This window comes from Hylobates moloch, unplaced genomic scaffold (genome assembly GCF_009828535.3).
Source record: "Hylobates moloch isolate HMO894 unplaced genomic scaffold, HMol_V3 SCAFFOLD_11, whole genome shotgun sequence".
NCBI classification, from domain to species: Eukaryota; Metazoa; Chordata; class Mammalia; order Primates; family Hylobatidae; genus Hylobates; species Hylobates moloch.
Window position 1 is genome coordinate 13430128 of NW_026652286.1, and position 25030 is coordinate 13455157.

The 25030-nt window shown below is 42.0% G+C and overlaps 1 protein-coding gene and 1 long non-coding RNA gene across 2 annotated transcripts in view; one reads left to right on the top strand and one right to left on the bottom strand.

The window, feature by feature from the left end:
- Positions 1-7745, bottom strand: part of CAT (catalase) — a 38380-nt gene extending 30635 nt beyond the window's left edge. The window contains exon 1 of the mRNA XM_032166290.2: positions 7592-7745. Coding sequence (XP_032022181.1) covers positions 7592-7657 — 66 coding nt within the window. The 5' untranslated portion in view covers positions 7658-7745. The remainder of the gene's footprint in view (positions 1-7591) is intronic.
- A 166-nt stretch (positions 7746-7911) lies between these two features.
- The window catches only part of LOC116476367 (uncharacterized), a 31452-nt gene continuing 14333 nt past the window's right edge, over positions 7912-25030 (top strand). The window contains exons 1-3 of the long non-coding RNA XR_004250204.2: positions 7912-8214; positions 8362-8520; positions 10443-10620. This is a non-coding gene — a long non-coding RNA (uncharacterized LOC116476367). The remainder of the gene's footprint in view (positions 8215-8361; positions 8521-10442; positions 10621-25030) is intronic.

Consider the following 25030-nt stretch of genomic DNA (forward strand, 5'->3'; position numbering starts at 1 on the left):
ACAAACCTGCACATTGTGCACATGTACCCTAAAACCTAAAGTATAATTAAAAAAAAAAAAAAAAAAAAGAATAAATACCACACCCAAAGGCAGCAGATGCAGAGTCGGATAAATGAATAAAGTACTAAAGCTTGAGGTAGTCTTTCCTAATGACACTGACTATTAAGAGTGGGAATGCTGGAATTATGGCAGTCCTCCCTCCTGCCCAATGAAGGAATCCCCTCCTTAACATCAATCCTGTTAAGAAATGAAACCGGAGTTTTTAAGTTACAAATGGAGGCTTCAGAATCCCTTCCATTTCCCCACTCTAATAGTTAGATCAATTGTCCTCATTTATATAACAGCTTTCCTCACACAAGCTCATGTATATACAATTTACCTTCAAAGCCAGTGGGGCAGGAAAGCTTCAACAGTCAGCAACAGAAAAGGGAAGCCAGGGAGCAAAAACTAGAAAGGAAAAGATCCCCCAACTTCCGGGGATGTTTAGTGCAACATTGGATAAGAGGAACTGATCTAAACTGAAAGATAGAGTATTTATTAATATTAGAAGGTGAGGAGCAGGATGCGGTGTATTTTAAGATGAAAATAATTAATGCAATGAAGATTTACTAGATGAAATGAGAGGGTGGGGCTAGAAAATGGACCACGCAAGTTATCTCACTTAAGCCTCTCAATAATCCAGAGATCAACGTTATTAATCCCATTTAATGGGCGATACTACAAACTCAGAAAACTTAAGCAACTTTGCAGAGATGTCAGTGTCGTGGCACAGGTTTACTTGTTACATGTAACGAGTGAGGACAGGCAAAGAGATTTCCCCCAACTTGCAATTATTGTTTTTAACTCAGTGAATAACTTTAGAGCCAGAATATTTTGAAAGATAGAAAAGCTTCTCTGTGGCTGCACAATTTTAAGACCTCTCTCTGGAAAAGTAGCATTGGTTCTTCTTAACACGTTTACATCTTCCTGGCTGCTAGCTCCCATGACATCCATATGTGCCTCTCCTGAACTGCTCTCTCTATCCTACCCCACACCACCCATGAAGCAGGGCCAAGGGCATCTTCTTGTGCCCCATATAACAAAATATTGTAATTGCCTGTTTACGTCACTGTTTTTTTTTTCTTTTTTTTTTTTTTTTTTGAGATGGAGTCTCACTCTGTTGCCCAGGCTGGAGTGCAGTGGCACAGTCTCCGCTCGCTGCAACCTCCGCCTCCTGGGTTCAAGTGATTCTCCCGTCTCAGCCTCCCAAGTAGCTGGGATTACAGGCGACCACCACCACCCCCAGCTAATTTTTGTATTTTTAGTAGAGACAGGGTTCCATCATGTTGGCCAGGCTGATCTCGAACTCCTGACCTCAAGAGATCCGCCCACCTTGGCCTCCCAAAGTGCTGGGATTACAGGCGTGAGCCACTGCACCCAGCCTGTCACTGTTTTTCCTCTCTAAACTGTGTACTCCTTTTACATCTGTATCCCTGATCCCTAATACACTGCTCAATATACTAACAAACATACAACAAATGTGTGTAGATTCAGCACGCAAATAAACTAAACCATGGACCAATATGATATGGCCAAGAGCCTTTCTAACGAGCAGGAGGAAGCAGCAACAGCCTATCCCTCTCCCTGCATCTCCCCTCCAAAAAATGAGAGAAATATTTTAATTTATAAATTCTGATCAAACGCTTTTAGACAAACTTGTTATGAAAACTGCTGCAGAAATTAGCTTGGCTAAAAACTGGCACAATTATTAGAGGTAGGGACTTAAAGTAAAATTCTATTTTGACTTTGCTGCCTTTATAGTCTTCTTTTGGCCACAGCTAATACATAAATGAAGAAATTTTCCTGGGAGGAGTAAGGTTGGCTTCATCTGGTGAAATATTTTATCAACATATTACACTTTCCACTTAGTAGTTCCCTTCACTCACAGAAGTTTCAAGAACCTAAACATGTTCTTCCACTTTTAATTAAAAGATTGGTTAATGCAAATTGCCCCTGTCAGTCCCAGAGGAGTCATATGACATCTTCTCACTCTGTGATAAAGAATGTGCCTAGCGTTTTCTAGCAAATAACTGCCTAACATTCTCTATTAATTCAACAAAGATTCAAGTGCCTACAACGTGTACACCCATGTACAGGAAACCAAAGACTGTCCTGACCCTCAAATTTCTTAGTCTGTGGGAAAATAATAAGGGTGGTCTAGATATTGGCTGCTGTGGAAGCTAAAGCAACTCCATCTTAGATACTGATCTACCATGCTGACTTCTGATTAACTCCAGTTTTAAGATTTCCAGTTTATCTATTATTCCTTGTGAAAGAGCCCCTATTTACTATAAATCCTGCCCTGAGGTCAAACAACCTTGACATTATCATACTTCAGTCATCCCATACCTCCCTTCTGAATCGCCCTTCCCTATGGTATTAAGCCCTGGGTCTGAGGGGTAATGGTATGGGATCCACCATCTTGTCTCGCCAACACGCAAGACACGGACATGGTTTCTGGTCCTAAGTCCCTATTAAACATTTCTTTCGGAGAAACTTGATTTGTCAGCCTCTTTCTTTGGCCTCTCAGCTTCCTCAGACTTTGGGGATAGGTTTGCATAGACCTACCCATCATGGAAAAGCTAAGAAAAGGAAATGAAACCTTAAAAACTTCTATCCCATCTCCCATATTCTCTCCCTCTGCACATAATGACTTAGTAATCCCATGCCCAGGTATATTTCAGGTGAAAGGAAAGCACACGTGGACCAAGGGTTAAGTCACTCAGTCACCCCTTCTCCATCCCAAATGTTGGCAGTGTAACATCAACGCAGTTATTACCAGGGTTACCCTAAAAAAATATAGACCTTCACAGGCTATAATGCATAGGCAACTCACTGACAGAAATGGATAGTCTAAGACTTAACCTCTCTCCCAGGTAATAAGAGAACTGTATAAAAAGGTAAGGTTTGAAATGTTCAAATTCTCCCATTTTAAAGGGATCAGAGGCTACTTATTAACATTTCCCATTTACCCCCAAGAAAAGAGCACTGGCAGCAAGCTGCACTTAAAAAACAAACAAACAAAAAAAAAAAAAAAAAAACAGGAAATGGGTTAAAGGTAAGTATCTCAAAAGAAGAGCCCATGGCATTCTAAGCAGCGAGCAATAAAGTTCCCATTTAAGTTCTCTTCAAAGTGGCTGGGAATACCTGCAGAACCAGGTAGTCCTCTCCCTCCTGCCAAGAGAGAAAAAGAAATAAGAATTTTTAGTGGATCGAGGTCATACTCATGAACACATCTGACTCAATGCTCACTTATTAAAGTTTACAAAACTCCCAATTCACCTGTCAGCAAACCAAATCTGACCACAGAAGATACGCCCAATACATTGCTTTCACATTGGTTGACTGTGTTTCCAAAATAGGACACTCTGATTCTTGAGAGAGGGGGCAACAGAGTGTTCTCCTATAGTAGTCCCAAACCGTAAAGCTCTCCTAGATCAGTAAAGCAACAAAACTAATGGGGAAGTGGAAGAGAGCCTATTAGCACAAAGCTGCCCACTTAGATAAAAGCGTTTACCAAGCAAGGGGAGATTTTTTTTTTAATGCCATCTGTTACTGTCATAATTTTCTAACAGAATATCTTAATGTCAGAAAGTAAAAATGACATATTCTTTAAAAACAGATTATGTTGCATGTCCATTGCCACATCACAAGAAAATGGCTGGACACATTTTCACCAAATATGAAATGTACGCTTTGGATAATATAGCAGGGTCAGCTTCCTGGACAGGATGTAGACTACCCCAGGTATGGCCTGTAACAGAGTTCTAGCCAACAGAATGTAAGTGGCAGTGACCCTGGACCCTAAACCTCCCCACACTCATATACCCTTCTCCATGCTCTTGAGCCTTCTGTGCTGGACAGTGATGCCCATAAAAGCCATGTGTTGACCAAGGGGGAGCTTCCTTCACCCTGGTGCCCTCAATAACTGTGGGAAGCAGAGCACCCACCCATCTCCTTCAACCTCAGACCACTTTGGGCCATTCATGTAGGAAAGGAATACATTTCCTTTTTTTTTTTTCTTTTTGAGATGGAGTTTCTCTTGTTGCCCAGACTGGAGCGCAATGGCACGATCTCGGCTTACTGCAACCTCCACCTCCAGGGTTCAAGCGATTATCCTGCCTCAGCCTCCCGAGCAGCTGGGATTACAGGCATGTGCCACCATGCCCAGCTAATTTTGTATTTTTAGTAGAGACGGGGTTTCTCCATACTGGTCAGGCTAGTTTCGAACTCCTGACCTCAGGTGATCTGCCCACCTCAGCCTCCCAAAGTGCTGGATTATAGGTCACCACGCCTGGCCATAAATTTCTAATATGTTTATACCATGATACATGTTGAGATTTATTATTATAACACTTAGCCTACACATGATTCCACATGATTTAACTTAAAATATGGGCTATTAATCAATAATTTAAAAGCAATTCAATTTTTAAAAGGACAGAAAATTTGAACATATACTTCAAAGGAATATATACCAATGGTCAATAAGCATGTAAAAAGATGCTTTGCATCATTAGTCACCAGAGCAAAGCAAATTAAAACCATAATGAGATACCACTGCACACCCAACAGCTAAAAGTAAAAGACTGACAACACCAAAAGTTGGTAGGATGTGGAGCAACTGGAACTCCCATATACTGCTGATGAAGTACAAAATGGTACAACCACTTTGGAAAAAGACTCGGCAGTTTCTCATAACACATTCACTTACCTTATGACCCAATAAATCTCCTCCTAGGTATTTCCTAAGAGAAATAAAAGCATCTGTGCACAAAAAGACTTATGTAAGAATTTTTATAACAGCTTTATTTATTTTTCTTTTTTAAGACAGGGTCTCCCTCTGTCACTCAGGCTAGAGTGCAGTTGTGTAATCATGGCTCACTGCAGCCTCCACACCCCAAGCTCAAGCAATCCTCCCACCTCAACTTCCCAAGTAGCTGGGACTACAGGCAAGTGTCACCATCTCTGGCTACTTCTTTTATTTGTTGTAGAGATGAGGTTTCACCACGTTGCTCAGGCTGGTCTCAAACTCCTGAGCTCAAACAATCCTCCCACCTCAGCCTCCAAAAGTGGTAGGGTTATAGGCATGAGCCTTCATGCCCAGCCACAGCAGCTTTACGTACAATAGAAAACAAATTAAATAGCCCAGGTGCCCAGCAACAGGATATCCAAATGGTGGTATATTCACATAATGGAATCTTATTCAGCAATGAAAAGAACAAACTGCTAATACATGAAACAACTTGAACGAATGAAAGGATGGACAGACAGATGGAGTAACGTAATAAAAGATACAGGGCAAAATGTTCCTTGTAGAATCTAGATGGCAGATATATAGATATACACTGCAAAATTTTTTCAACTTTTCTGAATGTTTGAAGTTTTTCATTTAAAAAAAGTGTCTGAAAATTATATAGGCTATAAGGCATTTGCCTAATTCCTTTTGGAGGGCCCTGGGAGGAGGGAGAAGTGCCTCAAAGTAAGTGGTTTTTACTCAGAGCAGCTAAAACTGAGGAACAATAAGACATCAATGTGACTGCCAATCAGGACGATGTACACAGTGCACTGAGATGTCATGGACAAAGCGGATTGCAGTATTTCAATTAAGAGCCTCCAAACTATAGATGTGCTTTTTGAGTCAGCTATTTCTCACATGGGCAACTATGTAAGGTAAATCAACAGCAGGGACTTCGACAGTTCATGATTCCCCCAAACAAGGAAAAAGGCAGCTAGTCTCAGAATAAAGGAGAGTCCTTTAAAAACGAAAATATTGGCCATGCGTGGTGGCTCACACCTGTAATCTCAGTACTTTGGGAGGCCAAGGCGGGCAGATCACCTGAGGTCAGGAGTTCCAGTCCAGCCTGGCCAACATGGTGAAACCCCATCTCTACTAAAAATACAAAAATTAGCTGGGTGTGGTGGTGGGCACCTGTAATCCCAGCTACTCGGGAGGCTGAGGCAGGAGAATTGCTTGAATCCAGGAGGCGGAGTTTGCAGTGAGTGGAGATTGTACCACTGCACTCTAGCCTGGGCAACAGAGTGAGACTCCATCTCAAAAAAAATAAAATAAAAATAAAAAAAGAAAAGAAAATATTTTGTTTTGTAAAAACCTCACTACTTTGTCCACACTTTTCTCAATTCACCGAGTATTCATGAAAATTTCAGTGTGAACCAGGATTTGCACCCACTGGGTAAGGAAAGAGTCTTGGGTCCAAGAAGCTGAATTCTAACCTTGTCTCTGCCACTAAGTAGTGGCACATCCTTTACTAAGACTCTGCCTCTCTCTGGTTTACTTTAAGAGCTCATGAACCAACCTAATGGTATATAACAAAGAACAGGGCCAAGAGGGGAGATTTTCCAGGTCCTTGGAGGAGAATGGCAGCCTTTTCCCAAACAGGGAACCATTAAAGCAATCCATGAGCACTTAGCATTAATACCCCAGTTCAAGAACCTGAGTTTTGAGCAAGAGCACTAGGCAGAACAGGGAAAACAGGGCTGCAGTCCTCTCTCTACCATTAACCAGGAGCCAGGGAACAGGGCAAGACCTTTAGACTCCCTGGGCCAATCTGCCAACAGAAGACTCAGACCAGATGCGATCTCATCTAATCCAACCTCCTCATAGATGCCCTCTGAGACTCTGCACCTGTGGGCACAGGCCAGGAATGCCTCCCCCACCACCAAGTTAAAATTCTACTCATTTAAAAAAATTCCTGTTCAAATGTCACCTGCTTTGTCCGGCCTACCTGGTCACTCCCTCTACGTTCTACAGATAACCTATATTACAGCCCTCACCACGCTGGAGTGTAATCATCTGTTTATGTGTCTTGTCTCCCAGACTAGACTCTCAGCTTCTCAAGGGTGTCGTTCTTGCCTCACTGGAATTTGTACACCTTGCCCCGGAACAGTGCCTAGCACCTACAGGCGCTCAAAGAATAGAATAAACGCATTAACCAATCCCTAATGTCACCCCCCAGCTCTAAAATGCTAGGCTTGATATTTTGAAGTGCAAATGAGACAATGGATGTAAAAATTCTTTTATTTAGTCGTTTAATAATGTGCATAGTACGTACCAGTCACTGTGACTGGTGCTGTAGACATCAAGATTGTAAAACACAATCCCTGCCCTGCTGGGACCCCACAACTATGAAAGCGTGTAAACAGTATTTCAAGAAGGGCAGCCTTAGAGCCTGGTTCCACTTCCCTCACTGACCTCCTTGCAGCTGCAGCTCTCTGCCTCATTCCCCATGAGCCCTCATTCTGTCCTCAAGCTGCGACCTCTGTCCCAGTCGGCAAAAGTGCAAAATTCTGAAGCAACCACCCGAGCCTGTCGCGGACAACAAAGCCTGCAGTCCCGCGCCCCACTACCCGGAACCCCTCCCCTGCTCCCGCGAATGTAAGAGTCCGTCTGCACCAAAGGGGATCCCCCCTGCCCAGTTAGCCGCGGTACAGTCCCTCCGAGCGCCGCCCCGGGGGAAGCCAGGCCGTTACTTGCCGACGCCCCCGCTTTCTAAACGGACCCTCGGGCCCGCTCGGGGAGCACAGGGTGTACCTGCGCGGCCCGCTGCTCCTTCCAGTGCTTCATCTGGTCGCTGGCGGGATCCCGGCTGTCAGCCATGGCTTGCGGTTGGCTGTGCGGAACACTGCAGGAGGCCTCGGCTCGTGGGTCTCCACCCTCAGCAGGCAAGCGTGCCTGTTGCCCCGCGGCCGCGGCGACTTCAGGCTCAGCCAATCAGCACCACCACCCCCTCTTCCCGCCCCCTCGGGAGGACTGCCTTCTGATTGGCTGCTCGGCGCTAGGCCCGTCAAGATTGGAAGCCCAGTGGGCGCGGAGCAGGGCTCCCCGAGGGAGGCGGTGCCCGAGGACCCGGAGATACCCAGGAGGGTGCGGAAAGGAGGGGGGTCCCGCGCTGGCCGGGCAATTGGAGAGCCTCGCCGCCCCGCCGGCCCCTGGTGCCCCGGATGGCCCAACTCAGGGCGGGGCTCCCGGTTATCAGCGTCCTTCAGGCCGCCCTGGGACGCGGCCGTTGGTGGCCTGCCAGTTTTGCAGGCGGAATACTTAGACCCTGCTGGGTGGGGCCTTGCGCTCTGTAACTATGCTTTCTCAACTCTTAAAAAGTCAGCAATCCTGGGTTAAATTACTCTGTACAAAATTAAATTTTGCCATACGCTAATGTAAGTATTATTTGCAGCCAAAGGATGGATGGGTGCTTTTCTTTTTCTCTCTTAGCTCTTCTTAACTTATTCGTGGATTATCACTTACTAGACTAGTATACTAATTATTTAATATAAAAACACTCTGAAACGTTTATCTCCGTACAGATGGGTGTTGATTTCCTCCTTTACCAGAGAAAAACAACTTAACTTAGATGGGAAAAATGTATTCCCTTGTGATGGGAAAAATGTACTCAACTCCGGTACACTGCGAAATTGGCTTCTTTAAACACTGGAGAAATCTGCTTCCCCAAATTTTACTCCCAGGTGAGCAGGAATTTTGAAAAGCTTTGTGTCTTTAAAAAGCTATGTTGAAGAGTAAAATACTTAGTAATGTTTAGTACAATATCTAGTAAGTTACTAACTAGTTTGTCATTGTAATCAAAGAGTTTGAATGATTTCTGCACCTCCTCAGGTGCTAGGATTTATCTTTAAGCACCTTAATATATATGGATAGTATATACCATCATCTTCAAATTAAAAGCTATCAGTTTTTGATTTTTTCCTGTACAACTACATATAATGGGTGGGTATATAATAGTGGAAACTTCACATGTTGTTCTTGATCTTACAAAAGTATGATAAGAATCTTGGGCATAAAAGTGGAACTTTAGCAGTTCATTGGAAAAGAAAGCCACAAATTGATCTTTAGCACCCTATACTTTTCCTATATTAAAAACAATTGTAAAGATGCTGTTGGCTGTGTAATTTGGTGTCTTTTTCTACCTGCCCGATCCATACTGTCAAGACTGTAAACTCCATGTGAGTCGGAATCCTCCCATCCATAATTTATTGAGCACTTACTATATGCCAGGGACTATTCTAAGCTTTTTGTATATTTGCTTAGTTAACCCTCCCAACAACCCTATGAGTTAGATACTAATATTATCTTCATTTTACAGATCAGGAAACAGAGGTAGAGGGAGGTTAAATAACTTGCTCAAAGTTACGCAGTTATTAAGGGATAGAGTCAGGATTCTAGCTTCAGCTGTTCATCTCCAAAGTCCACAGTTTGTTGAATAAATAAATGTTGAAATAATCGAGCAAATCATCTTCTTAACTAACCAACACAAATATCAACAAGATAAACAAGAGACCTGGAGTCATATGTTAACCTTTGTTCATTATATAAACACTGTCCAGCATGTTTTTTTTTTTCCTTTGTTTTTGTTACTATGGATTTGGATTCCTAAAGAATTATTTCTAGAGAAAGAAATGGAGAAACAAGACTGGTTTCTGATCTTGTCATATCTTGTATTTAAAAATAAAGGGCAGGCTTATAAGTAATGACAATAAATTTATAATGTTACATAGGAGGCTGGGTGCGGGGACTCACGCCTGTAATTCCAGCACTTTGGGAGGCCAAGGCAGGCGGATCACTTGTGGCCAGAAGTTCAAGACCAGCCTGGCCAACATGGCGAAACTCCGCCTCTACTAAAAATACAAAAATTAGCTGGGCATGGTGGCACATGCCTGTAGTCTCAGCTACTCAGGTGGCTGAGACGAGAGAATCGCTTGAACCCAAGAGGCGGAGGTTGCAGTGAGCCAAGATCGTGCCACTGCACTCCAGCCTGGGTGACAGAGTGAGGCTCCATCTCAAAAAAATTAAAAATTAAAAAAAGTCACATATTAGGTGAAAGTTCTATCGACTATAATTACAGTTTAAATGAAAACACTTCTAAAAATCAGCCCTAGTTAAAAAATACTTGAAACCAAACCTGTTTGACTCCTAAAGGTAATTGCAAGTGATTGGTTAGGTAAACAAATTGGGTTCTAGGTTTTAATATTTTAGTCATATGAATTCATGGGTATTTTTATTGATAAAAATAAAAATGTTATTTAAAACATGCTGTTCTCTGAACTCAATTTTCAGAACTCAATGAAAATAAAATATACTGGCACAAGACATACTGTTATTAATCCTGATATCACCAAATTTGAAACCAAGCTTACAAAGTAGACTATACAACAAATGTTCAAGAAAAATGTTTGAGTACTCAGCTAGGAATCTTTATAGACAAATTTTATTTCATCAGTATTGCAAGAAAAGAATGGAGAGAATGAACATTATGTTTTGTTGGATGACAGGCATACAAAACAGCACAAGGGGTAATTACTCTGTTCTGATTCCACCCATCCTCAGAGAGGCTGAGAATGTTTTACATATTTCAGTTTCATTCTCTTCACAGTGGCCTTGTGAGGTAAATTCAGAGTTAGACAAAAAGGAAGAGAAAAGAACACAACAAGAAAAAAAAGAGAGTTACAATTCAGTATTGGCTGTTGGCTTTAAGAGAAGAGAGTAAACATCACCGCAGCTCCATGACTGCTATTCACTGTGGAACAGGCTTGAGCAAGCAAGAGAAGAAGGTAGGATTTGCTTTGAAAAGTAGCAGTGGTGTTACATGCAGTAGCAGCACATACCTTCTGCTCTGCCTATCTGGCTGCACCATATCTTTCCCGCTTTAATATGAATAATTGCTTACTTGGCGGGAGGCAACCCAGATGTCCCCTGGTATCTGGTGATGGCCATAGCATGAGCTATCCTGAGGAGAACATGAATGTGCCTTTTTCCGCCTTGGCCTTACGTGCCATGCTACTGATCTGGTGTTTGCAAAAAAAGGAAACATAGGCCAGGCCTGGTGGCTCACACCTGTAATCCCAGCACTTTGGGAGGACAAGGCGGGTGGATCACTTGAGGTCAGGAGTTCAAGACCAGCCTGGTCAACATGGCGAAACCCTGTCTCTACTAAAAATACAAAAATTAGCTGGGCATGGTGGCGCTTGCCTGTAGTCCCAGCTACGTGTGAGGCTGAGGCAGGAGAATCGCTTGAACCCAGGAGGCAGAGGTTGCAGTGAGCCGGGGTCATGCCACTGTACTCCAGCCTGGGTGACAGAGCAAGACTCCATCTCAAAAACAAAACAAAACAAAAAACAGAGGAAACATAGAAATAATAATTGGGAATTTGTTTTTACCTTCACTTTTTTTTTTTTTTTTTTTGAGACGGTGTCTCTCTCTGTCACCCAGGCTAGAGTGCAGTGGCGCAATCTCAGCTTACTGCAAGCTCTGCCTCCCGGGTTCATGCCATTCTCCTGCCTCAGCCTCCCGAGTAGCTGGGACTACAGGCCCCCCGCCACCACGCCCGGCTAATTTTTTTGTGTTTTTAGTAGAGACGGGGTTTCACCGTGTTAGCCAGGATGGTCTCGATCTCCTGACCTCGTGATCCACCCACCTCAGCCTCCCAAAATGCTGGGATTACAGGCGTGAGCCACCTCGCCCAGCCCTTAACTTATTTTTTATACTTACTAATGGAGGCTTGGAAAATGCAGGATAAAATATCAGACAAACAATCATTCAAAGATTATGATAAACAGGTAACATTTTTACCAATATTTTTTCTCTTATATGTATGTAAAGGAGTGTGTGTGTGTGAGAGAGAGAGAAGAGAGCTTTACAATGGATCCTACAGAATACGTAATCTTATATCCTGTTTTTTCCACCTAACATTATCAGATAAAACTTTTTGCAAGTCATTAAATCTTCTTCCAAAATGTGATATTTTTCTCCTATGGCTACACAGTTTGCAATCAAAGGACTATTCCTTTATTTACATACTCCTTTACTGAGAACATTTAAATTGTTTTCTTCTGTAACAGTACAGTGACATCCTTCCTCTACATTTGTATTTATTTCCTTAGGACCTATTTTCAGAGGTCATTTTTGGTTCAAGTCATTTGAACGTTTTAACCTTCTTGTGACATATTGTTGATTGTTTTCTGCAATGCTTGAGCTAGTTTATACTCTCCCTGGCACTAAGAGTGTGGATTGGAAGTGCGGTTTTCAAGATAGGTGAATATCTGGATTCTGGATGTTCATCAATTGCATATTTCATCACATTCTTCTGAGGGAGAAGGCCTCTGGTGTTATGTTCAGCCATAACCACTACCCCATGGGAGTCATCCAATATACTGAATGTCTGCTGTGTCCTGGGCCCCCTGCCTATTGGGCTCTGGGAGTACAGCAGCAAAGGACGTGGACATAAACAAATAATCAGGCAATAACACAGGGAAAAAGTGCTGAGAGAAGGGAAGGCCAGCTGTTGTTAGGATTACCTAAGAAGGTCGCTTAACCTGAACCTACTAAGTCATGGAGGCTTTGAGTAAACCTGAAAAACTGAATGGGTGTTAGGTGTGGTGTCAGGAGTAAGCATTATATGATCCACCCTGCTACCGCAGAAATCCAAACAGATTGTTAACCACTTTTCCCTAAAAGTCTGACTTCATTCATGGTGATATGGAGAGGGCTTGAGTAGGACTCAGTAGCAAGCAAGTATTTACAACAGGCGTTGAGCCTTTTTCAAGTTTGTGCAGGTCCACTGGCCTCTGAACTTGACTTTGACTAGCTTAAGCTCCTGCAGCTCACCCACATTCTCTCCTTGCCTCTGGGCTCCTGCAAGGCCTGGGTCAACTAGTCATGTTTAACTACTGAGATTGACGTGCTTAGATTGAAGTTATTTTCCAGTGCTGCTGTCTTAGAGGTATTTTGCTTGCCTCCCTTGTTTATGCTTTAAATGTTGCACCTAGGCTTGACCTTGGGTTTAAGTCTGTTTGCAGAAAACCAGACATGGGTTCTTGCACTCTGACAATAAAAATAAAAAGCCAAACCTCATAGACAATCAACACATTCAGTATGGACTGAGAGCACACACAATTATGCATCTGTGGAGAAATGAATAGTTATAAAGTGTACATGTTTGGGTGGAACCATTGGTCGTAGCTAGGAATGGTCAACTAGGGGGAATGGAACAGGTGTCTCTCTTCTCCCTTTCTTTCCTATAAACCCAGATCATTATCTAGTAGGGCCCAAGAGATAAAATAGCATGGTACATGGTTAACAGCCCCAGCGCTAGCATCAGAGCACTTGGGGTCAAATCCCACCATGGCCATTTACAAACTGTGTGAACTTGGGCAAGTCACTTAATTTTTCTAAGCTACCATGTTGCTTTTGTAAAATGGAGATAGTAACGCCTACTATATTAGGTATCATCCAAGCTGCTATAACAAAAAGAGCCTCCCAAAAAACCAACAAAATAGCATAGACAAGATCAAAGCTTATTTCTCTCACAATAAAGCATTTCGGACCTAAATGGTACAGGGCTGGTTAGGCAACTCTGCCATCCTCAATACACAGCTTCCATCTCTGAGTCCAACGTAGCCGCTCACTTGATCATAACTGCATGCCAGCCAGTGGGAAGGGGGACAAAGGAGCAAAGGGAGTCCATGTCCTTTCCTTTTTAGGGCACAATTTAGAAATAGCACACTTTATTTCTACTCACATTCCATTGGCCAGAATTTAGTCATGTGGTTATGCCTAGCTATACAGGAAACCAGGAAATGTAGTCACTGGTTGGGTGGCCATGGGCTTGACAAAACTCAGGCATTCTATTATAAAAGAAAGGGGAAATGAATATCGGTGGTTCATCAGCAGCACTGGTCACACTGACCTCCAAGGGTTATTGGAGGATTAGGGAAGATTATATGAACCATATGAGTTAGTTATCTGTATTATCTGATTATTAGTATTTCTATTTATTCTGGAGTGCCATGTAGCTCTTGTATGAGTTGCAGTGCTGTTCAGAAAATACAGCAAACTTTGTTGTAGGATATCCTATTATACTCATCCTTGTGGGATGTGCTGTAGTTAAGAGACTGCCTCTGGACACTGAAGTTTGGCTCCGAGGTCACATTATGATCAACAAAGGCCAACCACTGCCCTAAACCAAACCTTCCTATCCCACAAGACCATCCTTTCAAAACATATTTTGTTTAATTAACAAACAATATTGCTCCTACCATGTCTAGGCTCTATACTAAGGGATTTTCCAATATTAACCCATCTAATCCTTATAACAATCCTACAAGGGGGAATGAACTCTTACTACCTTCACTTTACATCTGAGCGCACTAAGGTACAGAAAGGTTAAGTAACCTCCCGAAGTTATCCAGATAGTTTGCAATGGGGCCAGGATTCGAACTAGACAGTGTGGCTCTGGAGATCACATCTCCACTCCTCCATTGTTCTGCCTGTGACAAAGTGGGCAGGAATACACGAAGATCTGGAGTGAGTGTTCTACATTCTTAGAATTCAACTCCAGCATTGCACTACCCTCTGCCCACCTGAAGACCCGGTGTTATGGGAAGCACCCTGAGTAAAGCAGTTGTGAAATCCATGTTTTGTATCCGCATAGTTGAGAAGAACTACAGGAAAATGACATTCTTCTCAGCCTTTAAAAGACAAAAAATGGGAAGTGGTTATGGATTTGTAACATAAGAGCATGACAGGCCTAGAGAGCCACATGGGATTGAGGAACAGCCAAAGGCAGGAAAGAGAGTGCCGGAAAAAAGGCAGCTTGCAGAGCAGCAAGGATGAAGAAGGAAGAGAAAGATCTCTAGCTGCCTCTCCTTCCTGACAGCAAAGGGCAGGTAGAGACTTAGCTAAACAAGTCCATTCAAAGAATCATTTTCCACCAAGCAAGAGGACTTGTTGACCTGTATCATCTTATATGCAGCTCCTGTTCCAGGATATGTGGACATAAATAGATTCAGTTCTTGACACTGTGACATGAAGCAAAGTTCTCCTTGTGTCAAATATCGAAAGCAATTGCTCCAGGCAACCTGAAAATGAAGATCTATTTACTTCTTTTTTTTTAACTGAGAAAATAAAGAGAAACGTTATTTTATTTCCTTGTTTGTCCTCTATATCAATTCTGAAACAAATAAATCATGTTTGTGCCTACCTGACTCATCAGTGGGAACTGAATTTGCATTGATTCCAGAAAGACCAAACAAAGGATAGTCTCAATCTGCAGTGACATGATCCCATTTGTGACATTTAATGCAGTTCATATTTCTAACCTGAATATCAAAGGGCTAATTTTTTTTGTTTATGTAATCTTTGGCATATTTTTCTCATGGAGCATCTTTCTGCCATTTAAATTTGTCTTCATTCTCTCCTGTTTTCTTTTTTCTCTGTTTCCTTTTTTAGCTCCTGGTGGGGCCTCACAAATGAAATTAAGGCCATTCTTTACACATTCATCTCCCATAAGCAATCTATTTTCATATGAGTCTTGTTCTTTAAGATACTGCTGCCTTCATTCTTCTTGTTTCTTCTTATCATATATTTTCTGTTCTGCCATTCATACTCTTTTTTTTTTTTTTTTTTTGAAATAAAAGTCTCACTCTCTCACCCAAGCTGGAGTGCAGTGGCGCCATCTCCGCTCACTGCAACCTCCGTTTCTCGGGTTCAAGTGATTCTCCTGTCTAGCCTCCCCACTAGCTGGGACCACAGACACACAGCTAATTTTTGTATTTTTATAAGAGAGGAGGTTTCGTCATGTTGGCCAGGCTGGTCTCGAACTCCTGACCTCTAGTGATCCGCCCACCTCAGCCTCCCAAAGTGCTGGGATCACAGGCATGAGCCACTGCACCCGGCCCATTCATACTTTTTTGATACTGGATTTGGAGGCAAGATGAACATCCTTCTTGCACATGACATTGTCAAAGGATTTCCCCATCCTTGAGCCGGAGCTGGGGAAAGCAGTGGCTAGCTCTGTAAGCAACATAAACGAACCACTTAGCAAGCACTAGCTTAATTCTCTGAAACTTTGTACTGGGATTTCATTTTTCCCAATCCCATCCCACCCAATATTCTAAACGTCAATGAATAACAATCACCGTTGCCTTTCTCTTGTCTGGCTGGCCCCTGAGGTGTGAAACAACTTACTCAATGGGCAAATTATAGATGATACAATATTAGAATTTGTATTATCTTTCTCTTAATGCCCTTTTAAACTCTGCATCCTCAAAAGAAGCCAGAAGGCACATGGCTCAGCTTGGTGGCCTGTAGTTTACCATGTTGTCTTCTCAGGAAGACCTTCCTTGACCACCTCTTTTAACCTTATAGCTTCCTCTGGCACTTCCTGTCATGGCTTCCCTGCTTTATGTTTTCTCCATGACCCTTCTCCCTTTTAACGTACTATATAACCAATTTCATTTGTTTATTGTGTATTTCTCCTACTAGAATAGAAGCCCATGAGGATTGGTGGGTTTTGTTTCTGGTTTTGTATTTTCTGCTTATTCTTAGCACCTGCAACAGTTTTCTGGCACCCAGGAGGTGTTAAATCAGTATTTGACTAAATGAATGAACAAGCAAGTGAATTAATAGATGAGGTAATGCCAGGATAAACCATGTTACAAATAACCAGAGTAAGTGACAATTTGCCTTGAGGGATTTGAGAGAGAATTTGATCAGCTCCCTGGCTCAAATACAGATACCCTCCCATTTCATTTTTAAATATATTTTCTTTTAGGACTTGAGTACTTTCCCATATTCTCAAAAAGAGTCCTCTTTTAAAAAATAGATATATTGCCAGGTGCAGTGGCTCATGCCTGTAATCCTAGCACTTTGGGAGGCTGAGGCGGGCGGATCACCTGAGGTCAGGAGTTCAAGACCAGCCTGACCAACATGGAGAAACCTCATCTCTACTAAAAGTACAAAATTAGCCAGGCATGGTGATATGCACCTGTAATGCCTGCTACTCAGGAGGCTGAGGCAGGAGAATCACTTGAACCAGGGAGGTGGGGGTTGCAGTGAGCCAAGATCATGCCATTGTACTCCAGCCTGGGCAACAAGAGTGAAACTCTGTCTCAAAAAAAAAAAAAAAAATAGATATATTACCCCCATTAGGAACCTTCTGACATGGTACACCAGGAAGGACTCAACATTGCTTCTGTGGCATTCCTATCAAAAATGCATACTCTGAATCTAATCATGAGGAAACATGAGACAAACTCCAACTGAGGAACAGTCTACTGGCCTTTTCAAAATATCAAGATCATGAAAATTAAGGACTAAAGAACTGTTCCAGTTTAAAGAAGACTAAGGAGACATGCCAACTAAGTATGAAGAGTGTTCCTGGATTGGGTCTTGGAACAGATGGAAAAGACTTCAGAAACATTATGGAGACAATTTATGAGATTTAATATGGGCCATAAACTTAATATGAATAAGAATATTGTATCAATGCTAAATTTCCTTGTTTTGATCATTAGACTGCGGTTATGTAATCTCTTACATCAGAGATTTCTTTTGTGTCTTAGAAAATACATATTGAAGTATTTAGTGGTAAAGAGGCATGATGTCTGCAACTTACTCTCAAATGGGCCAGAAAAAAATATACATCATATATATTCATATACACATGTAAGTAAAGAGAACAAGCACATGACAAAACAAATAGAGCAAAATCTGGGTAAAGGATAAACTGGAGTTACTTGTACTATTTTTGTAACTTTCTGCAACTTAGTATTATATCAAAGTAAAACTTTACAAACAAGTATACATCTATTCCTAGGATGAGTCATACATGAGCATCTCAGGTAATGACCTTCATTACAAGTTATTCAGTAGCTGAGAGCAAGAATTGGGCACTCTCACTTTTGTTACTTCTTCACCCCAACCTGAGGACCCCCACATGAAGATGAGGAAGAAGTGGAAGACCTTAAATTCAAACTTCACCTACATCACTGTTTTGCCTTGGACCCAGTGACTTTTGCAGAAACAAATGGAGACACAAAGAAGTTAAATAGACTAAAAGATAGAAATACGGGTTAGGGCCAGGCACGGTGGCTCACACCTGTAATCCTAGCACTTTGGGAGGCCAAGGCAGGTGGATTGCCTGAGCTCAGGAGTTTGAGACCAGCCTGGGCAACATGGCGAAATTCTGTCTCTACTAAAAATACAAAATATTAGCCGGGCATGGTGGTGCATGCCTGTAATCCCAGCTACTCAGGAGGCTGAGGCAGGAGAATCTCTTGAACCTGGGAGGCAGAGGTTGCAGTGAGCCAAGATCGTGCCACTGCACTCCAGCTTGGGTGACAGAGCAAGACTCCTGTTTTAAAAAGAAAGAAATACAGCTTGGGGTGGCAACTCACACCTGTAAGTCCAGACCTCTGGAAGGTTGAAGCAGGAGGATCTCTTGAACCCAGGAGTTTGAGACCAGCCTGGGCAACATAGTGAGACCTCATCTTTACAAAAAAAAATAAAAATTAGCTAGGCATGGTGGTGCACACCTAAGTGCCAGCTACTCAGGAGGTTGAGGTGGGAAGATCAGTTGAGCCCAGGAGGTGGAGGTTGATCAGTCCGCTGATGATAGCTCACTGCACTCCAACCTGGGCAAGACAGCAAGACCCTGTCTCAATAAATAAATAAGTTAAAAAGTAGGAATATATAAACAGTTAACCAGACAGGCTGCACAGAGAAATTACCAAATTATTTTCTTAACCCTTATACATTATGAGATTTAATGTGTTCATACTTATAAAACCCTGAGGTCATCTGACAAAATGCACTCTAAACTTGCCTTTTATTATCCTGAGATAAGGAATTACTTGACAATGAACATCATTTCTGACTTTTTTATGACAGTATAATTGGTTGACATTAGTTTAATAAATATCAGTCACAATTTTCAAAATAGGCCCTGATTTTATGGCTGCCTTTGGTGATGTTTGGAACACGCCATCTCTTGCGCTATTAAGTTTACAGATTATTCTGTGTATTGTTCTGTTAGCAAGAACCCTAACAACACAAGTCTTGATGTCTGAAGTTAAGTGCAAGAAAGCACCCTATCTTATAACAACTTGCATTCCTCAAACATCTGAGCTTCTGTTATTTGAGTGTCCTCAGTAATCATCAACCCTAAAGTAACCTTTGAGCAAGGGAAAGCAGGGTGTTAGAAAGGAGCTGGGGCAGCTGAAGCCCACGACAAAAAAAAAAAATATGCCAAAAGTGCCAGTCATCAAAACTCTTGAGTGCTGTAATGAACCCTCCAGGGAGCATTATAGTTGGGAGAATGATTCAGCAGTGGCTGACCCTAGGCTACATGGACAGATTCAACGTAAGTTTATGGTCAAAAGCATTGCACTGGCTGGGGGCAGAGGAGGTGTGTGGGTTGTAACAGAAAAAGGCATTTGTCCTCCTTACATCATATTACCCTGTGTTACTACTCTCTGCCCCTCTCAAACATATCAACACGAAAGCTCTGGGACCTAAAGATGAAAAGAAATCATTTGTAAAGGTCAAACATTTATGTGTTATGAAACACAAAAGTCTATGAAATCCACCGCATACATTGTGAAACCAAAGTCAAGGTTCTGTTTGTTCTGTGCCAGTTCAGTGTAGGAAGAAAAAGAAGTGATGAGGCATATTTTTAAAGAAAAAAACTTAAAAAAAATGGACAAAATTATGACTGCAGACACGTGGAGAGTCCTATCTACACCCTGTCAGATGGTCCAGACACTCCACTCCCAACCATTTAGCCACACTTTGCATCTGTTTATGGCTACATCTAGGAAATCAAAAGCAGATGACAACATCATCACTGCAGCCAACGTTTGTAGCAAATATTCCTTCTCTCCAAAGGCTTAGAAATTTGTGAACGTGGAGCCAGGAAGACGGAATCATAATTAAATGCAGATGTGCTATCCTTTTATACTATTATGCACCTAAAAGAAAGAATGACCTGGAGGGCAAAACCAGTGTCTGCCTGAGAGAGCCCCAAATGACACAGTGGGGCTAAGGACAGATTTCACTGTGGGGACCTGGCTGTGAAGGAAGGCCTAGAAGGAAACTAAAGAGATAAACATTGAGATTAGAGAGTCTGCCTTCGTCAGGTTAAACAAAGAAGAAACAAAGATATTAGAGAAAACTCATATTGATCAAGACTAGATCTCAGCTCTGAAATTCTGAGGAAAGTACTGTTTGTCTAGAATAAAAGGAGGGAATTTGCAAAATCCAAAGAACAGTGGATAAGGCATGGATTAAAATAGCTTCAGGCCAGGCACAGTGGCTCACTCCTGTAATCCCAACACTTTAGGAGGCTGAAGCCAGAGGATCGCTTGAGCCCAGGAGTTTGAGACCAGCCTGGGCAACATAGTGAGACCCTGTCTCTTAAAAAAAAATTAAAAATTAGCTGAGCATCATTGCACACGCCTGTAGTCCCAGTTACTCCGGAGGCTAAGGTGGGAGGATTGCTTGAGGCTAGGAGGTTGAGGCTGCCGTGAGCTGTGATTGTGCCACTACCCTCCAGCCTGGGTGACAGAGTGAGACCCTGTCTCAAAAACAATAAATAAAAAATAGCAGCTTCAGTAGAAGCACATTTATCCAGAGGTGGAGGGAAGGAGGCCTGGCTACAAGAAACCTTCATGCTCAACTGGCAAATTCAGCTTTGATTGTAAAGTATAAAAGGAAGTATTTTTAGAGCAACACTTACTCAGGAAACAGTAAAACTGAACATTGTGTTTCATCGTAACTGGCTCGAACCTGCTGTGGCTGATTAGGACCATAAATTTTGAGTGATTCAGGTATGCCAGACCCTCAAAGAATCTAACTGAAAACTGTTTATTGACCAATGAACCACAGGACTTGTTTTAACCAACATACGGGCCTGTGGACTCTTTCCTCTCTATCCACAGTGCTAGTTTTCAATCCTTAATTTGTGGCCATTAACAACCCCTGATTTTTCCCCCCTCTGCGAAACTACTCAATAGACTTTTTTCTCTAAAATATGTTTCATTGTTTGGCAAGTTTTAAAAAAACACTTGATTTTCTTTTAAGCACTGAGGATCTCTCTCTCTCTCTCTCTCCATATATATATATTATTTTTTCAATAGCTTTAGGGGTACAAGTGGTTTTTGGTTTCATGGATGAATTCTATAGTGGTGAAGTCTGAATTTTCAGTGCACCCATCACCCAAGTAGTGTTCTTTGTACCAATAAGCAGTTTTTCATCCCTCACTTCACTTCCACCCTCCCCCTTCTGAGTCTCAAATGTTCATTATACCACTCTGTATGTCCTTGCATACACATAGCTTAGCTCCCACTTACAAGTGAGAACATGTGGTATTTGGTTTTCCACTCTTGAGTTACTTCACTTAGAATAATGGCCTCCAGTTTCATCCAATTTGCTGCAGACTTTCTTTTGTTCTTTTTTATGACTGAGTAGCATTCCATGGTGTATATAGACCATATTTTCTTTATCCATTCATCAGTCGACGAGCATTTAGGTTGATTCCGTATCTTTGCAATTGTGAATTGTGCTGCAGTAAACATATACATGCATGTATGTTTTTGATTTAATGACTTTTTTTTCCTTTGAGTAAATAGCCAGTTGTGGGATTGCCAGATTGAATAGTAGATCTACTTTTAGTTCTTCAAGAAACTTTTATACTGTTTTCTGTAGAGGTTGTATTAATTTACATTCCCACCAGTAGCATATAAGCATTCCCTTTTCACCACATCCATGCCAACATCTATTGTTTTTTGACTTTTTAATAATAGCCATTTTGGCTGGGGTAGGTGATATCTCATTGTGGTTTTAATTTGCATTCCCCTGATGACTAGTAATATTGCACTTTTTAAAAATATGTTTGTTGACCATTTGTATATCTTCTTTTGAGAAATGTCTATTCATGTTCTTTGCCCACTTTTTGATGGGATTATTTGCTTTTTTCTTGCTGATTTGTTTGAATTCCTTGTCGATTCTGGATATAAATCCTTTGTTGGATGCATGGTTTGCAACTATTTTCTCCCATTCTGTGGATTGTATGTTTACTCTGATTATTATTATTATTATTATTATTATTATTATTGCTGTACAGAAGCTTTTTCATTTTTGTTGCATTTGCTTTTGGGATCGGTCATAAATTTTTTATGTAGACCAATGTCCAGAAGAGTTTTTTCAAGGTTTTCTTCTAGAATTTTTATGGTTTCAGGTCTTAGATTTAAAGATCTTAATCAAATATCTTTTTTTAAAAAAGAGGAACGTGAACAAGAAAGATAAAGGATGACGCGTGTAAAAAGCTATAGGTGACTCTAGCCCCTAAAAGCTGTATAAAGAAGGGTAGAGTTTGGAAAGTACCAGCTAATGCTTCCCCATCCCAGGTGTGAAGCAAGGACAATGGAAGGGATGTGAGTACACAGGGATCATTAAGAGATATGTGGCCTCTTTGGATGTAATTCCTGGAGTCCAGCCACCACTACTGGCCCCTACCTCCATCCCAATGCTTTGGATTTCCTGGTTACAACAGCAGTGGGAAAACTGAAAATCCATTCTTTTTTTTTTTTTTTTTGAGATGGTGTCTTACTCTGTCGCCCAGGCTGAAGTACAGTGACACCATCTTGGCTCACTGCAACCTCCACCTCCAGATTCGAGTGATTCTCATGCGTCAGCGTCCCATGTAGCTGGGATTACAGGCACCCACCCCCCACGCCCAGCTAATTTTTGTATTTTTAGTGGAGACAGGGCTTCACCATGTTAGCCAGGCTGGTCTCAAACTCCTGACCTCAGGTGATCCACCCGCCTCGGCCTCCCAAAGTGCTGGGATTACAGGCGTGCCTGGCCTGAAAAGCCATTCTTGCAAGAGCTGTTGGTTCGACTGTTCACTTGGAGTCCAAGTTTCTACTGCCAGGGGCACCAGCACATCCTGGCATCTCTCCTAATACCACACCATCGTCACCATGGCAACTGTTGCCTCCTCTCATTTAGTTGCCATCACCTCCACAAGCTTTCATTGCACCAGTGAGGTACCTCTCCCAATCATGTTGATGTGCCCACAATACAGGGAGACCAACCATCCTGGTTTACCTGGGACAGAGGGGTTTCCTGGGATGTGGGACTTTCAGTGTTAAAATGGGAAAAGTCCCTGGCAAATCAGGATAGTTGGTCACCTCACCACCATAGTTGCCACAACTGCCACCGCCACTGACTGTGTCTTTGAAGTCGAGGTGGGAAGAGTGGAGCATACTTCTGTCCTATGAAAAAGTGCTAGGGCAGCTTTTGCTTCCACCTCGAGTGCCCTGCCAGGCCTTCAGGGGAAATTCACACATCTCCATTTCCTTGAATGGAATCATGCAACCCTAGGAGGCTGCACTGCCTTCCCTCAGGCCATTTCTCGGTGACAGCTGTGTCCACCCCACTGTCACCCCAGCGATTTTGGCTCCAGGCTGAATCTGCCCATCTTTCCCGCTCCCTTATCTCTGAGGAGGACCTTCACCACACAACCTGAGGAAGGCAAACTGGACTTAAAACTTACTGCAATTGTCTATACGTGTGCACCAATACAATCCATAGAATACTCACGATTTTTAACCATAAAATCTGCTCAAGTGTTATGCTAAATGCTAAAGGGTGGAGAAATAATACTTTTAGATAGTTTTTTTCAAAAGAAAGAAATGAAATCTTTAAAAGAGAAATTTGTTAATCTCACCAAAAGCCTCTTTTTTAAAAAATTGAAATGATACTAATATGCTGTTTTTTATAAAGCCATATATATTCACTTCAAGTGCTTTAGAAAATAGAGAAAATCATATAAATTTAACCTCCCAAAATCACCCCCAAATTTTACCATCCCAAGATAACCATTGTTAATGTTTTTTCACAATTTGATATATACTCTTCTAGTTTTATCTATGAATGTTGATGCACTTAAATATAGAAGGCTTTAAATAAAATGAGATCATATATATTATTTACAAATATTACATATATACATACTATATAACTTGTGCTTCTCACTTAATATGTCATAAACATCTTTCCATGTTGACAAAAATCTCCATGATCATTTTTAATGGCTACGTGATATCCCATGTATTCCACAGTATCCCATGGATGTATATTCTAGGCCTTCTTAGCTGGAGTAGATAGCAGCAGAAATTCCCCAAGGAAAAGCTTTTAAGAAAGCATTTTTCTTAAGGGCTGCCTCCACTTCATTGCAGTGTTGACATCTCTTAAAAGCCTGCCAAAACTCCAATTCCCACAGTTGTTTACAGAGTAGCCCATAAAATAAGATATCTGGCATCTTTATCAAACATCACCAAAAAGAGGAAATAGAAAACCCAGGGGCACTCTGGTCTGATAGCCGTGATTCTTGTAAGTAGACTATTCCAGAAAACAAAAACAAAGAGGGGAAAGTAACTGAACTGCCAAACACTGGCAGTGCAATCCAAAGAGGTGAAAAGCAAATTTACACGAGCTGAATAAAGAAACTAGCAATCAGGAAGGAAGCACAGGGGAAATCACAAGAGAAAGCAGAAGAGCAGCCCTTGAGATAAGAAAAGGGAAGCAAACATGAGAAGAGTTCTTCAGAACTTGGAGATCACTGTAGATAACAGCAGAAGCCCGGCCCAGCACGGTGGCTCATGCCTGTAATCCCAGCACTTTGGGAGGCCAAGGTGGGCAGATTACCTGAGGTCAAGAGTTCGAGACCCACCTGGCCAACATGGTGAAAACCCACCTGTACTAAAAATACAAAAATTAGCCAGGCATGGTGGCACATGCCTGTAATCCCAGCTACTCGGAAGGCTGAGGCAGGAGAATCACTTGAACTTGGGAGGCAGAGGTTGCAGTGAGCCGAGATCACGAGGATGAGACTTCACTCAAAAAAAAAAAAAAAAAAAACAAAAAGATCATGAAAAAAGAAAAAATTATAGGAAAAAACAGGATCATTTTGAGACGGAGTCTCGCTCTGTCACCCAGGCTGGAGTGCAGTGGCGCAATCTCAGCTCACTGCAAGCTCCGCCTCCCGGGTTCACGCCATTCTCCTGCCTCAGCCTCTCTGAGTAGCTGGGACTACAGGTGCCCGCCACCACGCCCGGCTAATTTTTTTTGAATTTTTAGTAGAGACAGGGTTTCACTGTGGTCTTGATCTTCTGACCTCGT